The sequence below is a fragment of the Lepidochelys kempii genome, chromosome 3 (assembly GCF_965140265.1).
Source record: "Lepidochelys kempii isolate rLepKem1 chromosome 3, rLepKem1.hap2, whole genome shotgun sequence".
Classification (NCBI taxonomy): domain Eukaryota; kingdom Metazoa; phylum Chordata; order Testudines; family Cheloniidae; genus Lepidochelys; species Lepidochelys kempii.
In genome coordinates, this window is record NC_133258.1 from 151,885,497 (window position 1) to 151,902,028 (window position 16,532).

Below are 16,532 nucleotides of genomic sequence, written 5' to 3' on the forward strand. Positions count from 1 at the left end.
ACCAACCTTTATCTCTTGTTTCCTTCAGTATACCCTTCCCACTTCCTCATGTTTGCCCCAGCTTTTTTCCTGAGCTGAGCGGTCCGATTTGCCCATTCTGTACCTTCTTTCATGCTTTCCTTTATGCCTGAACCATTTTTTATTAAGATATGACAAGCCCCCTCTTTTCCTCTTTTATAATGCTCCTGAAACACAACCAGCATTGGGAAGTATTCCACCTCTAATGTCCACACTCTGCGGGACTGGGTCTCTTCCAGTTTGTGAGATGCTGCAGCCTCTTGTGCCAGTTAGGTGGAGGTTTTCAAAACCACCTAGGCAATCTGGACACCCAATACCCATTAAAATTAATGGCAGTTAAGCAATCTAACCATCTAGGTGACTTTGAAAATCTCAGGCTTAGTCTGCAAGTTCCTCCAGGGAGAGTTTATTAGCTTCATCTGGGTCACTGGCATGGGCAGAGCACCACCAGTGCTCTCTATGAGAACCAACTGATTTATCCTAGTAGAGCAGACATGAATAAATGCAGTGCACACCTAAGGGGACAGAGGTCGTACTAAAATATCACACTAATAGTAATAAATATAAATGCATCTATTTAACACTCGGGTTTGGGCTGTGGAACCCCTATCTAGTTTCTTAGTTTGCTCATCTTTGCCCATAGTGTACGGTGGCAAATGTTTTGTCTCCTCCCTGTTCCCGGCTGAACATGCCTCTGCTCCAGCCAGTTCCTCTTTAGAACATGCTTCTTCCACCACCCCACAAACTTGTTCCATAAAAGAAGAAGAAAAAGAAAATGTGGAAAATAAAGCGACAAACACTCTGAACAAAGATCAAGAATTAACCAGACAAATTTTAAACTTCACTGCTTGGTTTCTTTCCTTTCTCCTGCATTCAGTTCCACTAGCGGATGCTATTTCTATTTGGTCTCTGACTCATTGTGTGACCATGGGTGAGTCACTTAACCCCTCAATGCCTCAGTTTCCCCCTCTATAAGATAGAGATAATGGCACAGACTTACCTTTGAGATCTGTCAGTATGCACAGCACTTATTCAAAGTGCTCATTTATACATTGCCTTATTTATATCTGATTCTCTTTGAGGCAAGGATCCTATTATTGTTCTATAACTCTTCCATAATGTGCCCAGTGCACTGCTGGCACTAATAATTATGGTTGCCATCTTCCAAGGTTTTTCTAGGGGAACAAACTCATTGTGTCAGGGCATTGTAACATTTGTGCATCTTAACAACACGCTCATGCTTTGATTCAGTCTTATCATTTTGCAAAGTGGTGATGCCACTCTGGCCTGGGAAGATATTTTAGGACACACTAATGTCCTTCATGTCTGGCTTTACATCTGACAGACCTGTCAAAATGCTAAGAGTCACCCTGCTTTCAGTTCTGAGTGAATCCTATTGTCAGATATAGGCCAGTGCTTCTCTCTTTACTAAAGCAACTGTTGGTGATTCCAGGCCACCTGGACTTATGCTCTCAAGCCATAATACACTAAGTTACACTCCAGGACTTTCACTGTGTGGTAATGGAGTCCATATAGGACATTATTACTCAGCAATCTTGTGCTCTGTAGATTTGCACCTTGCCTGGCTGAGCAGTAACTCACAATGCAGAGAAGCCCTTAGATTTACTGTGACCTGGGAGATGTTGTGTTAACAAGTGTCTCCCTGGGTGATGAGAGCTGTTGTGCAGTCACTGTCTAGAATCACAAGAGTAGAAGCAGTATCTGGTTTTCATGTTTAGTATCACTAGAAGCATTGAGGTGAAGGAATATAGGCAGCTCAGTCTTCTTCCTAAATTTAGCCTTTTCAACTGGCGTTCCTTCCAGAACCCTATTGCCTGGCTTGTATTAAATACTAGCAGTATGGAACAGGGCCCATAGAAGGAGATTTGAGCAATCTGAGATTACACCACAAAGGGACTAAAAAGAAGTAAATTAAAAAGTAGAATCCTTTATTCCCATTTGACTTGCTTCCACCCCTCAGAGCTCATCCAAACCGCTTTGAGGTTTGCTGCTTACTAAAGGAACCTTCTTGGATGTCAGAGATGAGGAATAATAAGATTAAGCAAAAACTTTCCTCGCTTAACTAGTAAGAAAAACTTTTATAACCATAAAATCAATTAGTACACAGAGATGTGGTGAAATCTTCACAGGAAATGTTCAAGTCAAGACTTGAGCATCAGCCACTCCAGAAGGGTTAGGGATATTGGAGAACTGCCACACCATGTGGGGTAGAGACTATGACCCTTTAAGGACTTCATGACTTTATAGTGCTCCCTTCTAGATCAAAGTGATGGCAGAGGATACAATGCTGCTTACCTCACTCAGCGTTTTTGTTTCTGTTACCCTACAGTCTCCTCTGCCCTGCCCTGCCCTGCCCTGACTACTTTTCATATCCTATTCCCAGCTCCATTGCAGGAAAGGGACCGAGAACTTTAGCAGATGTCCTTCGAGCTGGATGGCTAGTGGGTCTGGATGTATAAATGATACTTTATAAATCTTAACATTGTCTGTCTCTCATACATGTCCTTATCAAACCACAAAAATATATTGTAGACATGGATGAGCTGCTCTAGCTCAGCGATGTCTTCTCCAAATAATTGATGTTTCTTGACTTTGAACAAAGGGAATTCTGACTGAGGCAGGTTTGTGCAAAGTTTGGGGGAAAACAAAACAAAAAACTTACTTTTTGGAGCTGCTGTTTTAATGGCTGGGGAAATCCTGCCCACGTCATTCCAGAGACCTAAGGCTTTGGATTTCAATTTCAAAATCTTGGCACAAAAGCTGAAGTAACAGAATTAAATTCTCTCTGCTGTTTCTCCTCTGCTTTTTGGCCAACTCAGGAACTTTGGGTTTTTTGGGTGTGTTTGAAGACTGGTGCCCATTTATGGTGAATAGAGAGCAGGGGTGGGTGTCGGGTGTCCACTTGAGCAATGGGAAGACATTGTAGTTGTTGGATGATCAAATGCCGGGGGCAGAGGTGCTTGCAGCTGGCACAGAAGACAAAGCTCAGACTTACTCGGCCCACTGAGCTGTTGAGAAAATTCTGACTGTAGAAGGGGCTTAGACATTCAAGCATGTAGTAACATGGAGGTGTATATGCTACGTTCAGTTACAGAAAAAGATCCCAGAGAGTCCTAGGCTGGATCAGAAAGGTGTATAATAAATAAGAAAAGGGTTTTAGACCATTATACAAGGCATGGATTATGTGACACCTTATCTCCATAGGGATGTACTTTTCTGGAGGTGGCCACATTACACCTATTAAACTGATCACAGGCATGGAGGGACTTGGCTAGGAATGAACAGCTTTCAGTAGCCAGGGTCCAAAAGCCACTAAGTAAAAAATGAACTTCCTTACTCAATATCTCTGCTCCGTGTGTGTATTTTAGCCATACCTGCAGAATGCATTACATTAGCATGTTTTAGTCCTATTCTCCCTGTACAGCCAAAATACCTTTAGAAGACTGAGCAGGATTGCATTCTCCCTAGTGCATAAGCAGCACAATTGTCAACTGAATTCTGATTGTGGGGCTTTTGTTTAGTGTTGGTGATGTGAGAGGCAGAAGCTGGACAACGTAGTTATCTTCCATGTGGAATTTGCAGCTTTGACAGAAGAATCATTTTTGGATTTACAAGCGGAGCACACGTGACCTGGAATCAGTGGGAAAGGATACATATAGAATGACACAAGTCACTTATGACACTAATCAGTTTTTAAGGGGGCCTCTGCAGCATGAGTTCAAATGGAGTTGAGCCTAACGAGGCTGCAGGGGGCATTTGGCACCAAAACACATTAACTGTGTTTTGTTTTAATTCTTCCCTGCCTCATAATAACATCTCTTGGTACTTCCAAGCCCACTGGTGATATCCCAGAATCCATCATTCTGCATCATAAATACCGGATGCCATGACAGTGATGTGCTCTGGGATATTGCCTGCAAAGCAGGAAGATTTAATAAAGATTAGCTCAAAGATATTTGAGTGCCAAATGCTTCTGTAGCTTGTTTAGTGGGGAACATCAGCATGGAAATCTGGGTTTAACTCCACTTCCACTTCAGCTCTGCAGCTCACCTCTAAGCTCTAAAGAGTTTGCAGCTGAGTGACCACAGGGGCTCTTCCTGTTGTGTACAAATACATAAAAGAAGCTCATAAAGACTTGAGCAAAAATCTGCCTTATGTCAACTAAACAGAACCCAAGGAACAAATGGAAACCAAAACACCTCCAAGGTCTAGGTGCAATGATACGCTTCCAGAGGTGGCTCTCCCCAGAGGGTAGTTAATGTTTGGGATTCTCTATCCCCTGAGGCACTGGCAGAATCCACTGTGCTAGACTCAAGAAAAGAATGGAAAATTACATGGATGCCACTGGTATAAATGGGCCAAGATGCATTAACCGTGGAGATTCTGTCTTGCACATACAGCGTTAAACTGACTGGAAGATCTGGGCTAGGGAAAGTCCTCTTACTGCTGCCATATGGATCATATTGACCGGGACTTTAATGGGAAAGGGTGGCAGGGATTTGCTTTCCTCCAAAGCACTAGGCAGGGATTCTCCATCAGGATCAAGTGGACATTTTATTAATTAGTTTTCTTGGAGTGCCCCAAATTGTAATGAATGTGAACAGGTAGACATGGCCCCTCCTCTGAAGCACTTACACTCTAGCAGAGATGTGACACATCAAAGGCAGTCTGACTCTGCCCGACATTCATTCACAAGGAGCTAATGTGGGAGCTGGAAAGTAATTAATGTTGTTAGTCTCCTCTCACCTCACCCCTTGTGTTTCAGACATTGCTGAATGAGCTAGACCGAAGCATGGGGCGCTATCGGGATGAGGTGAATCTCAAAACAGCCATCATGTCCTTTATCAATGCTGTTCTGAATGCTGGCGCAGGCGAGGTGAGTCACCGTCCTGGAAATTCCATGTACAACAGAGCTGTTGCTACTGAATTATTTGCTTTGGAAATGGCTATTAGACCAAGGCGTGAGTCTTTACAGTGTATTAAGTGGGTTAAATTCTTGGAAAAGGTGCTCGACTGGTCTTATCAATCCTAACTTAAAACATCGTCCTCATTCTTTGCTTGTAAATCCCCATTGAAGCCCTTCCTGAGCAGAGACACCCCTTCCCCTCCCCCCCCGAAATACGCCAGTGTGTATGGTGGTTTTGTGAGGTTCATAGATGAGATCTTGAATGAAGCCTCCAAAATTCTTTTTGCTTGTGACCCAGGCTTGGAAGTGACCTGCTCTTGGATCATAGAGAAAATGCCAGTTGCTTTGCTCTTCCTCTGTCCCTTGCTGAGCAACTTGTAGAGCATTGTTAGGTCTCTGAGGGCTCCCTTCTCAGAAGGATACATGGAGCTGATGGTAGTTATACGAGGACTTTGGTTTTGAAGGGGGAACCGCAGGATACACAGTCACCCGAGAATGACACAGTGACTGAAGGCCCGGTTTGAACTTTTTTTTTCTGATGGAAGGGCAGGATTGTTGAGAGAAATTCTGAGTGAGACCAGGGGAAGTGAGCCTATCTGTAAACTTTTAAACGCAGGAGAGGTGATATTCAAAGTAGGAATTTACCTTTAAGTGAATCTATCCAAAATCTTTTGGAGTCTGATGAGTTGGGTTTTTTTACCCCACTTCTGTAAGGACAATTTGGAATTCCGATTGCACCTGCGATATGAGTTTCTGATGCTGGGAATTCAACCTGTTATTGACAAGCTAAGAGGACATGAAAATGCAACATTAGACAGGTGAGTCGTGCTGTTTGACAATAGATACTCCATTATGGAGCAGTAGTAGCTGTTCCAGAAATAAGGTTTCCAACTGAGTTTCCATTCAAGCTTGCTGTTGGGTCTCTCTAAAAGACACGCATGCACGCACGCGCACACAGTATCCTCAGAATGGGCAGATTGGTTATGGAGGCAACATGAAAATTTTTGGACAAAGAGTTCCGGAACTGTTCTTCTAAGATGTAGATGATCACCTGTAAAAACAAGCAGAAAATGCCACCACCCCACAACCCTGATAGGAAAGAGCAAGACCACAGTTCAATAAATACATCAAATCAACATCTACACAGGGCTAATGTTCTGGTTCTTGAAGTCATATTTTAAAAGTTAAGGTATTAAAGAGGCGCTCCAGTGTGGTACATCTGCTTTGGTGACTTTAAGTTCTGTAGCTCGCTGCATTGACTGAGGCAGCTTAAATTAAACTCTTCAGAAATCTACAAGCCAAAATAAACTTTTTAGAACTAGGTGATTTGACTGAGATACTTGAGGAACCTGTAGAAGTTTATCAGATTATAAAGTGAGGCAATGCGGAACACAAACCTTGGGAGGTATGGCATGTGGTGTTGTGTTGTGGAGCAAATTCTCTCCTGTGGTCCACCTATGCATGGAGAGGGAATGCCCCCACTGCTGTGCTACTTCCCATTCCTCTCCCGCATTACCCTAGTTCAAACCACTCCCTGAGGACAGGGCTAGTCTGGAGGTACCAGGTGGCTTGGAGAGAGGCAGCAGTTTCTGCTGGAATTACATGGATTGGAAGACTGCCAGATCAGGCCCCTAATTTGCAAGACGCAGGCTGTCCCATCAAAACTGGAGATTCCTTCAAACCTCAGTATGGCTGGGAATACTGTGAGTGAGATTTCTACTCAAGGATCAAACCATGACATGCCGCAACCTGACACTTTGTATAAATACCTGGTTAAATCCAATTGCCTCTCATGAAGGATAGCAAAGGAGCCTCAAGTCTTTGACTCAGAATATGGAAGTATGATGCTGGAATTCTCCTTTTACACACATACCCCATTGTATTAGCACTACTGGGCCAGATTGTGCTCTTATGCTGGTCACAAGCTGGCCAAATGGCTGAAGTCAACGGTGTTACTCTGGATTGACACCATTGTATGTGAAATGAGAATCTGGCCCACTAGAATAGTGATATTTGTTATCCAGTAACCAAGGATGTTCAACAGGAAGTCAGTGTTGCTGCTGCATCTCACAAGTTACAATGGAGCAAGGTTAGACAAAGAGAGCATGGAGCCCTGGGGGCTAGTGCAATTTGAGGACCCCAAGCACTATGACAAAATCCCTTGTGTTTAATGGAATACTTGAAATTCTCTGTGCTACATGTCATATACAGAATGAGATTATTCCAGCAGTCTGGCAAGCAAGCAGGGCACATGGATTTCCCCCTTATGCAGTGAGTGATATGTCAGTGAAGATACAGCATGTTATATGCCTATTGTGACAAAGTTCCTGCTCTACCTTGGTGGGTCTTGCGCTTATTGACAGATTTGCTTGCCTTGGAGCTTCACGGTAGCCCTCAGCTTGGCTGTTTTTCTGAACCTACAGTCCAGGTTGACTCCTCTTGTGTTTGACCAGGAGTTGGGAGGATTTGGGGGGAACCTGGGCCCGCCCTCTACTCCGGGTTCCAGCCCAGGGCCCTGTGGAATGCAGCTGTCTAGAGTGCCTCCTGGAACAGCCGTGCAACCAGCTACAACTCCCTGGGCTATTCCTCATGGCCTTCTCCCAACACCTTCTTTATCCTCACCATAGGACCTTCCTCCTGGTGTCTGATAATGCTTGTACACCTCAGTCCTCCAACAGTCAGTGTTCTCGCCCCCAGCTCCTCACATGCACACCACAAACTGAAGTGAGCTCCTTTTTAAAACCCAGGTGCCCTGATTAGCCTGCCTTAATTGATTCTAGCAGCTTCTTGATTGGCTGCAGGTGTTCTAATCAGCCTGTCTTGTCTCCAGAAGGTTCCTGATTGTTCTGGAACCTTCCCTGTTACCTTACCCAGGGAAAATGGACCTACTTAGCCTGGGGCTAATATATCTGCCTTCTGTTACTCTCCTATAGCCATCTGGCCTGACCCTGTCACACTATTTTATTTTAATTTTTAAGCTCTAAAAGCAACAATCACCTTGACATAGAGACTTAAATGGGGATTATCAACTTGTTGAACCCCAGGCAGTCCACTCTTCCCAGCTTGTCATTAAGCCCCATTAAATACCCTGTCCTCTGAGCATGACAGAGTAAATATTCCAAGGTGTCTGGACAGTCCCATCATTTGGGGGGTTGCCTCATCAAACCTCCATTATCGCAGCCCTCTGTCAGGGAATGGAGTGCCTCTTCTCCCCTGCCACAGCTTTGGTCCAGGTGAGAGTTGTGCCATGTGAGTTGGTTGGATTTGTTTTCCTCTTTTCTAGGCACTTAGATTTCTTTGAGATGGTGAGAAATGAGGATGATCTGGAACTTGCCAAGCGGTTTGATGTGGTGAGTTGCCTATGTGGGAGCTAGAGTTGCCAGAGGCTGAATATCTGCTTTGGCTGCTGAATGCAAAAGCCTGCAACTTTCCCAAACAGTCAGCAGGGAACAGCCATGGCTGCTAAAGGGATGGTGAATGCTCTTTGCTGTTTCTCATGTACAGAATGGGGATAGTACACGTGAACAATGAAAACATTAAACACTGCCATGACTCCTGCCAAAGGGCTTGGACAAAAGCGTTTTCCTCTCTGCATTGTGCAGAGTTTTCAGGGACGGAAGAGGGCTGGGGTGGTGGGAACTCATTCTCAGTAGTCCTGGGCCTGAACCAAAATTCTGGATCCAAATATGCCCTCGCTTTGAGAGAGTTCAGCTCTGGGCGTAGCTCAGACCCATCTCAGAGTTTTCCAATAACAAAACCCAGGGTACGTTTCTGAAGGCTGTCACCTGGGAGGTTGTGGAGACAGGGTGGCATTTTAGAGGAGATGGGGAGGGATAGGGCCACAAATGTTGTAGGGAGGGGAAGAGTAGATGGAGCAAGGTCAGAGGTATGTCGTCCCACCTTTCCAGCCTCCCAACCCTTTTGGGAACTGTTCCTTACTGCCACTGCAACCAGGTGTGGCAGTGCAGATCCCAAAGGCCCAGCTGACTCCCTATCTGCCAGCCCCCTTCTCACTGAAGCCCCTCTGCTGGGTCATCGCAAAGGGATTCCTGCCTTTTGCAGTCTGCCTATCTCTCTTGTTGAACAGTTTTCACTCCTGGATCCATCTTCCACTCTGTATGTTTCTCTTCCCCTCTCTCTCATGTTATTTCTCTGCCTACTCCAGATTCACATTGATACAAAAAGTGCCTCTCAGATGTTCGAGATGATCAAGAAGAGATTGAAGCACACGGACGCCTATCCCTATTTGCTATCAGTCCTTCAGCATTGCTTGCAGATGCCTTGTGAGTACATCCCTGCTTCCTGGGGCAGAGGGGAGTGGGAAGCCTTGATATAAGAAAGGGACAATAGATCACAGGAGGAAATGCACTTTCTCTCTGATACAGCAAAGGCTTGTTCAGACATTGTGGGTGAAGGAGCTAGGATTTGACACTGACCCCAACCAGTGGATTTTGGAAGCTAACAAATGGCATCTTAACTCTCTGCACTTTCAAACAAAATTAAGAAGTTGGGGGCCTCCCAGCTTGTCACAAACTAAGCTTTTTTGGGGGGGGTTAAATTAAAAGTTTCAAAGGAGAGAGATAGAGCTCTTGTGCTCTGGGTCTGGGAACTCCCAGGCGTGGGTGCCATTTTGAATTTTATCACAACTCAATAAAGAATTTAAAAAAAATCAAATAAAATCTTTGTTGCCCATTGATGGGAAATCTCCCAATAAGCATGTCTTTGGGCTGCTGTCTCATGGCAATACATCAGGCTCTCAGACCCTAACCAGAAAACCAAATCAGCATTTTCTTTTTGAAGGGTATGATATCAATGGGTTCTTAAAGTTATTTGATTAAATAATCAATTGGTAATTACTGATTGATGCTTTCAAAGGGTAATGGCCAGGAGAGAGCCTTTAGCAAGATCATTATGCAACTGTTTAACCCAGCTCTTTTAGGAAAGAGTCCTGGGGAGTGGTTTTAGTAAATTTCACCCAGGCTTGAGCAGTGAGACTGAGAAGCTTAGCAAGGAAGGTGAGGGTAACCCTCCTGATGTCTTACCAAGAGGCTACATGCAGAGCACTATTGGGCACCTGCTGGATTTAAAAGTACAGTCACCCACCTAGCAGTTGTATGACAGTCAATTCTTTAATGTGGTACAAGACAGCACATATGCTTTGGGGCTCAGGGTGAGCCCAGAATGTGCTACCAGAGGAGGGCTAAACTTGATAGGAATGTTGTCGGGTTAGAGGTACAGTTCAGCAGTTTTGAAGTATTTAATAAAAACGTATGGGTATTTAAAGGGCCAGACTTTGAAATCCATTGGGCCAATCTGCAGTGCATTTCCTGCTGTTGTGTGTACACTGTGTGTATTCCTATCCAAGATGGGTCCTGGCTCCTTCAATGCATACCAGAGGGATCAGGGGGTTTTTTTGTTTTGTTTTTTTTAACACATTGGTAACTTTTTTTATAGCTTATGTGCACAAAGTTTTATTGAATTGAATTACAGATAACTGAGCATGCAAATTGTGAATATAAATATTTGTAAAATGCCTGGTCACTATGGTATCTAGATACTCCCCTCCCCCCACACAAAAATCCTCCCCCAGCAAGTAGCAAAGTCACAACTCTGACCTATGGAGACACCTCTGTAGGTGCATTTCTGCACACACTTACCTGATCTGCAGTAGAAATATGCAAAAAGAACAGGAGTACTTGTGGCACCTTAGAGTAACAAATTTATAGTTGGTCTCTAAGGTACCACAAGTACTCCTGTTCTTTTTGTGGATACAGACTAACACGGCTGCTACTCTGAAACCTGTCAGTAGAAATATGGAATTTGAATGTGCAAATTAGGTGTATAATTGTGCATGCACTTTTCACACTAGTCTGATTTGATAGGATTTTACACCCTTGTTGCTCACGTGCAAATGACAATACAAGGCGCAAGATCGTGCAGAACCAGGACCGATGTTCTATAATTTACCTGCAATGTGGTATGCCTTCCCCATCCCCAACCGTTTTGTTAAGATGGGTAAAAAGAAAGCAAGGAACACTGGCCTATTGTCTGTGGAATACAGGGATTCCAAGCACCTTCGGATATTAATATCAACCCTTGTACATTGGTGTTTCTCCTGCAGATAAGCGGAATGGGGGACATTTCCAGCAGTGGCAGCTGTTAGACCGCATACTACAACAAATCGTTCTTCAGGATGAGAGAGGGGATGATCCAGATATAGCTCCACTGGACAACTTCAATGTCAAGAACATCATTAAGATGTAAATTGTGTTAATTATTCTTACTTAATTCTGTTATCCAGTACTTTAGGTGTAAATGCCACTTAAACAAAATACCAGGTCCCTGCACTGAGGATCTTATATCTAGATTATATTTTATTGTAATCTGTTATAAATTTTCTAGTTAATTGCTTTCCAAACTGTAGCCTAATCTGTTCCTTATTTTCCAGGGTATGTTTTACTTTCCTGTGCTCTTTGAGTTCTGTTAGCCTTAGAGCTGGTGGAAAATCAAGGAAGAAAAGTCATGAAAAGTTGACAAAATTGTTTTTTTCTTTTTTTCAAAGTGTTGATGAAAGTTTCATTGACGTTTTATGAAACTTGACCCGCTCTACTTAGATCTTCTTCATCAATGGCTTTGGGTTAATTCAGGAAGATTTCAAATAACATAAAGTAAATCAGCAGCCAAATAGCATAAATAACTTTTATCTCTCCATAAAATATCTGCTCCCTCCCTCAACCGCACGTGGTTTTGGCCAGTGGCTCTCCAGTTACTTCATTCTGTGAGCTGCTTCATGTGAGAGAGGTGGTCACATGAGCCGTCCCTCCTCCCAACTCTTCTCCCGTGCACCCATTCCTTGTGCTGCACTATACCTTCCAATGCCAAACCGTTTGATTGTGCAGCCCACCAGCATGACCTCTGGGGACCGCCCACAGCCCATGAGCTGTAGGTGGAAAAACTCTGGTATAGACACTAAAGTGCTTTGCAATACTTTGAGCATAAACTCCTATATAGAACTACATTCTATTCCATTAAAAATTATACAGTGTCTTCTGTGAGCCAGAGCTAATTTCTCATTAGCTGTTTTGAAAAATATGCTGTAGTTGACTTCCTTCTCTCCATCCCGACATGGGACCTCATTGTAGACCTTGCGCCTGGTCTTTTTTCATAGTTGCTCCTTCTGTTGCATATCTAATCACTCCTTCTCCTGAGTGTTTTCTTTCACTAGTAAGAAATGGCCATGGCAGTCTGAGGTATTGGCATTGTCTGGCAATTGATACATTATCTAAAATGTAGCCAGCCTCTCTTCTCTGAGTTGTAGGTGGCCTTTTTATTGCACTTTTGCAGTTTTTTGTTTTTTGGAGAGTCAGCTGTAGTGACCAGCTGTAGTAATAATTTAGCCATGAGGGCTGTGATAAAAGTAAATGTCATGCTGCCAGGACATCCACTTACCACAAAAGGGATCAAGAAGGATTTTCTCTTCCCCCCCACCCCCTCATGTATAGCATTAAACAATAATGAAGGCACATTAAGGGCCAATTATATCATCATCTGTAGCATCAGGTATTGTCTACTGTGGGTAGCAGGATACTGAACTAGATAGACCACTGATCTGACCCAGCATGGAAATACTACAATTCAGCAAGTTGTCTTTTCCAGTCATTGTTCATTGTGGCCCACAGGGCTGGATGGCTCAGAATAGACCATAAATAATCTGGTTTCATCTTTCAGGCTGGTGAATGAGAATGAAGTGAAACAGTGGAGGGATCAGGCGGAGAAATTCAGAAAAGGTACATGGTCTCTCTCTGTTTGAAGAACTGAGGGAGATGTCCTGATTTAACCACACAATGATAGACTGTAGAGATGGAGATGACCTTTTTGATCCTCCAGTCCATATCCCCATGGGACAATGCTTGTTTGGTCCTAGTAGTATATTTCCCAATGCCTTCTCTAGTCTAGTTTTCAAATGGCTCAAGTGATGGGGCTTCCACAAGTGATTATTCGACAGCTGAAGAAGCCTCTGTCAAGTAATATATACTGAAAATCAGTCTACATATTCCTTGGCCCAGTTTCATCTCGTTGCTCCTGGTTATAACCCCCTCACCCCCACCAGTTTGCATTATTTATCTCAATCTAGCTCACATCTCCTTAGAGAGCTTTCATGGGTTTTGCTTAATCAGTCATGCTTCCTCATTCTGTCTGTAGAACACGCAGAGCTGTTGAGCAGACTGGAAAAGAAGGAAAGAGAATGTGAGATAAAGACCCAAGAGAAAGATGAAATGATGAAGACATTGAACAAGATGAAGGACAAGCTACAGAAAGAATCTTTGGAACTGCGCCAGACCCGGGACCAAATGACAGACCTGGTAGCTCAATTCAATGAGTTCTCGGTATGAGGTTGAGACTTTTCTTCTCATCCTTTAACCCTCAGAAGCAAAAGAATAATGAGCAAAGGCACAATAACGATGAATTGTCTCTCTCCCCCCCCCCACCCCCATACCAAGGGAGTCTGAGTATATAGCTACAAAGGTGGAGGCTTAGGATAGGTCTGCGCTGCAATCAGAAGTCTGATTGCAGCATGGATAGACATACCTGTGCTAGCTTTACCCATGCTAGCATGGCTAAAAATAGCAATGAAGACATGGCTTCAGCATAGGTTGTACAAGCACACTGAGACTCTTGGGTGTGTACTTGCATTGCTAGCCTGTGCTGATGCCCATGCTGCTGCATCTCCACAGCTATTTGTTGCTGTTCTAGCTTAATTAAAACTAGCACCGATATGCCAGCCCATGTTGCAATCACACCTCTGATTGCAGCATAAAGGCTGCATAGGCCTGCATTATGGACCAGGGTATGTGCCCTGGTAAAATATGCAGGGATCAGTGCCCACAGGTCTATAGATCGTCTGTCCCATTCTTTCTTTGTAATTGCCCTCTTCATTTAACCATGCACAAAAAGCCAAGGGGTGTGTGTCCCTTCCCACAATGCGGCAGATGTCCATAATTTGTGTTGAAACCCCGAAATGGAGCATGTTTGCCCCTCACCCCCAGAGATGGCTGGAGAAAGGCAAACGTCACCAGTTACACAGGTATAGGAAATGGAGGTGACACATACTGCTTGTGGTGCCCCTGGAGGGACTGCAGCTGCTTCTGCACTCTGCAGGCCTAACTTTTCCAGCAGCTACCTCCTGCTTGGTGCAGCGCCTTTCTCACTCCTAGCATGCCTCAGCCTCCAGGAGCCCAAATGCAGCCCTTAGAAGCGAGTCACCATGGATAGGGGCTTCTCTCCTGTCTTTGTGTTAGTGGGGTTAGTTGGCATGTATTCAGTATTTCAAAAATCATGCATCAGCCCCCCAAAATTCATGAGATCAGAAGAAAAATAGATTTTGCCTTTTCTTTTTTTTACTGGCTCTGTATTTTGAGCATTTTAAGGGTCACATTTTCAAGCTCTTTTCTGTTACCACAAGGGCTAGAAATTTACTCTTTGACTTTCAAATGAAAGTTGAGATTCTCCCTTATCACAAAACTCTGCAATCTGGGGCCTTAAGAAAAACACCAAATATTGTGAGAGAGAATCATATCAGTTGGCACCATGGAGTTATTGTACATTTTAAACATCCTCTGCTTATTCTTTTGTTCTCCAGCAAGGAGGTGGCATTTCCTTCCCACCCCCTCCTCCACCCCCTCCTGGTGGCCCATTAGCTTTGCCCTCCTCTCTGATGATGGAGTGTTTGCCCCCGCTGCCACCCCCACTCCCATTCTCCAGCAGCCCCCCTCCACCTGCTCCGCCACCTCCACCGGGAGGGCCACCTCCCCCACCTGGAGCCCCTCCTTTCTTCAGCCTGGGGATGATGCCCCCTCCCACAACCACCTTCAGCAGCAGCGGGACCAGCCTGAGGAAGAAATCTATCCCACAGCCTTCCCACCCACTGAAATCCTTCAACTGGGCCAAACTGAATGAGGTAAGACACCGCGGCATCCTTAACAGCAGCCCCATCCTTCCTAGTCAGGCATTACCGCAGGTTGGCTGGTGTCAGTGGGGAGACGTTCAGGGTGTCTGAAGTTGATGCCTTAGTGTGTCTCTTCAGACCAAGGTTGTTGCCCTAAGGGAGGGCATTGTATTCTCTTCCACAAGGTTTCATGGCTACCCTGGAACCCTGTGGGTTTGAACCATGTATATTCCCAGCAGGCCCTAGTGTAGGGCTTCAACAATGAACCTCATCCCAATGGACTGCATTATCGTGACCAAGGCACAGCCTAGACTTTCCTGCATCAGATCCAGGTGTATCTATAACTGGGAGAGCAGCCACAGTGGCTCTTATGACATAAACCAGAACCAGGTGTCCCCTTGGCTAACGCATAGAGCTAGCCCCTTTCTACAGACTCCCATCAGGGAACAAGAGCATCCCTATTGTGTGACCAGCTAGCATGTTGGGGGCAGAGCATAGGGCAGATGTTGCAGAGTTGACTTCTAAATTAGCCTACATTACTCTGTCAGGGGCAGCCTCTCAGAGGGAACAGTGGCCCGTCACTGTCATCACTCACATCATCATGGCCATATGTGGACTCACCTCTGCCCCTCTCACAGTTAGACTCGCAGCTTATTGCCTTTACTCTCCATCTTAGTAGGAGCATTCCTAAGAGACGGGGCAGTGAGAAACGGAAAAGAATTCAAATTGACTGTTGCACAGCTCACTCCTTTTCTGCCACCCCCTGCAGCCACTCCCACCCCTCTGCTTCTCCCCCTCCTGCTGGATTTTTTTTCTTCCCTTCTCTTTTGGGTGTTTTTTTTCCACAGATTAAAAAAAGTGTCTGTGTTGAATTTGGATAGCTGCCTAGAAACCCACGTTCTTTTTTAGACTGAAACTCACCCGGGGCCCAACTCAGGCATTCGGAATGAGTGTCTGGGGACCTCTGGAATGCCACAAGAATTCACTCTCTCCTCTTTTCTTTAAAATAAAACTAAGTGAAATATTTGCTGCACCGTCTGTGCTTGTCTGTCAGGACCACGTGGGGGTGTGGGAGAGAATGTAAGAGTGGGGATTTATTTTCCTTTTTAGAACATGGGGCTTAATGCGATGAAGAAAAGAAATAACAATACATGTATTTTTTTTTAAAGCAAGAGGCACAGGTGTTTCTGTTTAGTGCACAGTAACCATAGGCTTATCCTGCCCTCTGGTTAGGAGTGGAGGCAGCTGTGCTAATAAAATTGAAGGGCTGGGTGGTGAGGTGGGTAAAAGATGCTATTTTGGGGAATGTGGAATGGTTTGGGGAGGTGCAGGGGGCAGGATGTTCCTATGGGAACATTTGTCAGTGTTCATGTTTCGACTTAGTGAGCTCTCTGTAAATCCCAGAGATTGTGATGCTGTCAGTTGGAGGGTAGCTGAGACAGTTGTTTTCTGTGATGAAATGTGCCCCATAACTTGATGCTCCTCACTACAAGGGAGAAGGGACATGTTTGAGCCATCTCCCTCAGAGCTGGTAGGTTCCCCAAACCGCTACTGGGCACTTCCTCTCTGCTCATTGCTGTGGGGAGTAACTTATGGATTTTAATCCTACCCTCTGAACCCAGAGTCAAGCCAGACCAAGGC

General features: G+C 44.7%; 1 protein-coding gene across 3 annotated transcripts in view; it reads left to right on the plus strand.

Annotated features, from left to right (window-relative positions):
• Nucleotides 1–16,532, plus strand: part of DAAM2 (dishevelled associated activator of morphogenesis 2) — a 243,722-nt gene that overhangs the window by 173,000 nt on the left and 54,190 nt on the right. For all 3 annotated transcript variants that reach the window (XM_073338564.1, XM_073338566.1, XM_073338565.1), the window contains exons 7-14: nucleotides 4,805–4,915; nucleotides 5,660–5,763; nucleotides 8,229–8,295; nucleotides 9,111–9,228; nucleotides 11,067–11,205; nucleotides 12,674–12,732; nucleotides 13,148–13,332; nucleotides 14,586–14,903. In XM_073338564.1, the coding sequence (XP_073194665.1) occupies nucleotides 4,805–4,915; nucleotides 5,660–5,763; nucleotides 8,229–8,295; nucleotides 9,111–9,228; nucleotides 11,067–11,205; nucleotides 12,674–12,732; nucleotides 13,148–13,332; nucleotides 14,586–14,903 (1,101 nt within the window). The remainder of the gene's footprint in view (nucleotides 1–4,804; nucleotides 4,916–5,659; nucleotides 5,764–8,228; nucleotides 8,296–9,110; nucleotides 9,229–11,066; nucleotides 11,206–12,673; nucleotides 12,733–13,147; nucleotides 13,333–14,585; nucleotides 14,904–16,532) is intronic.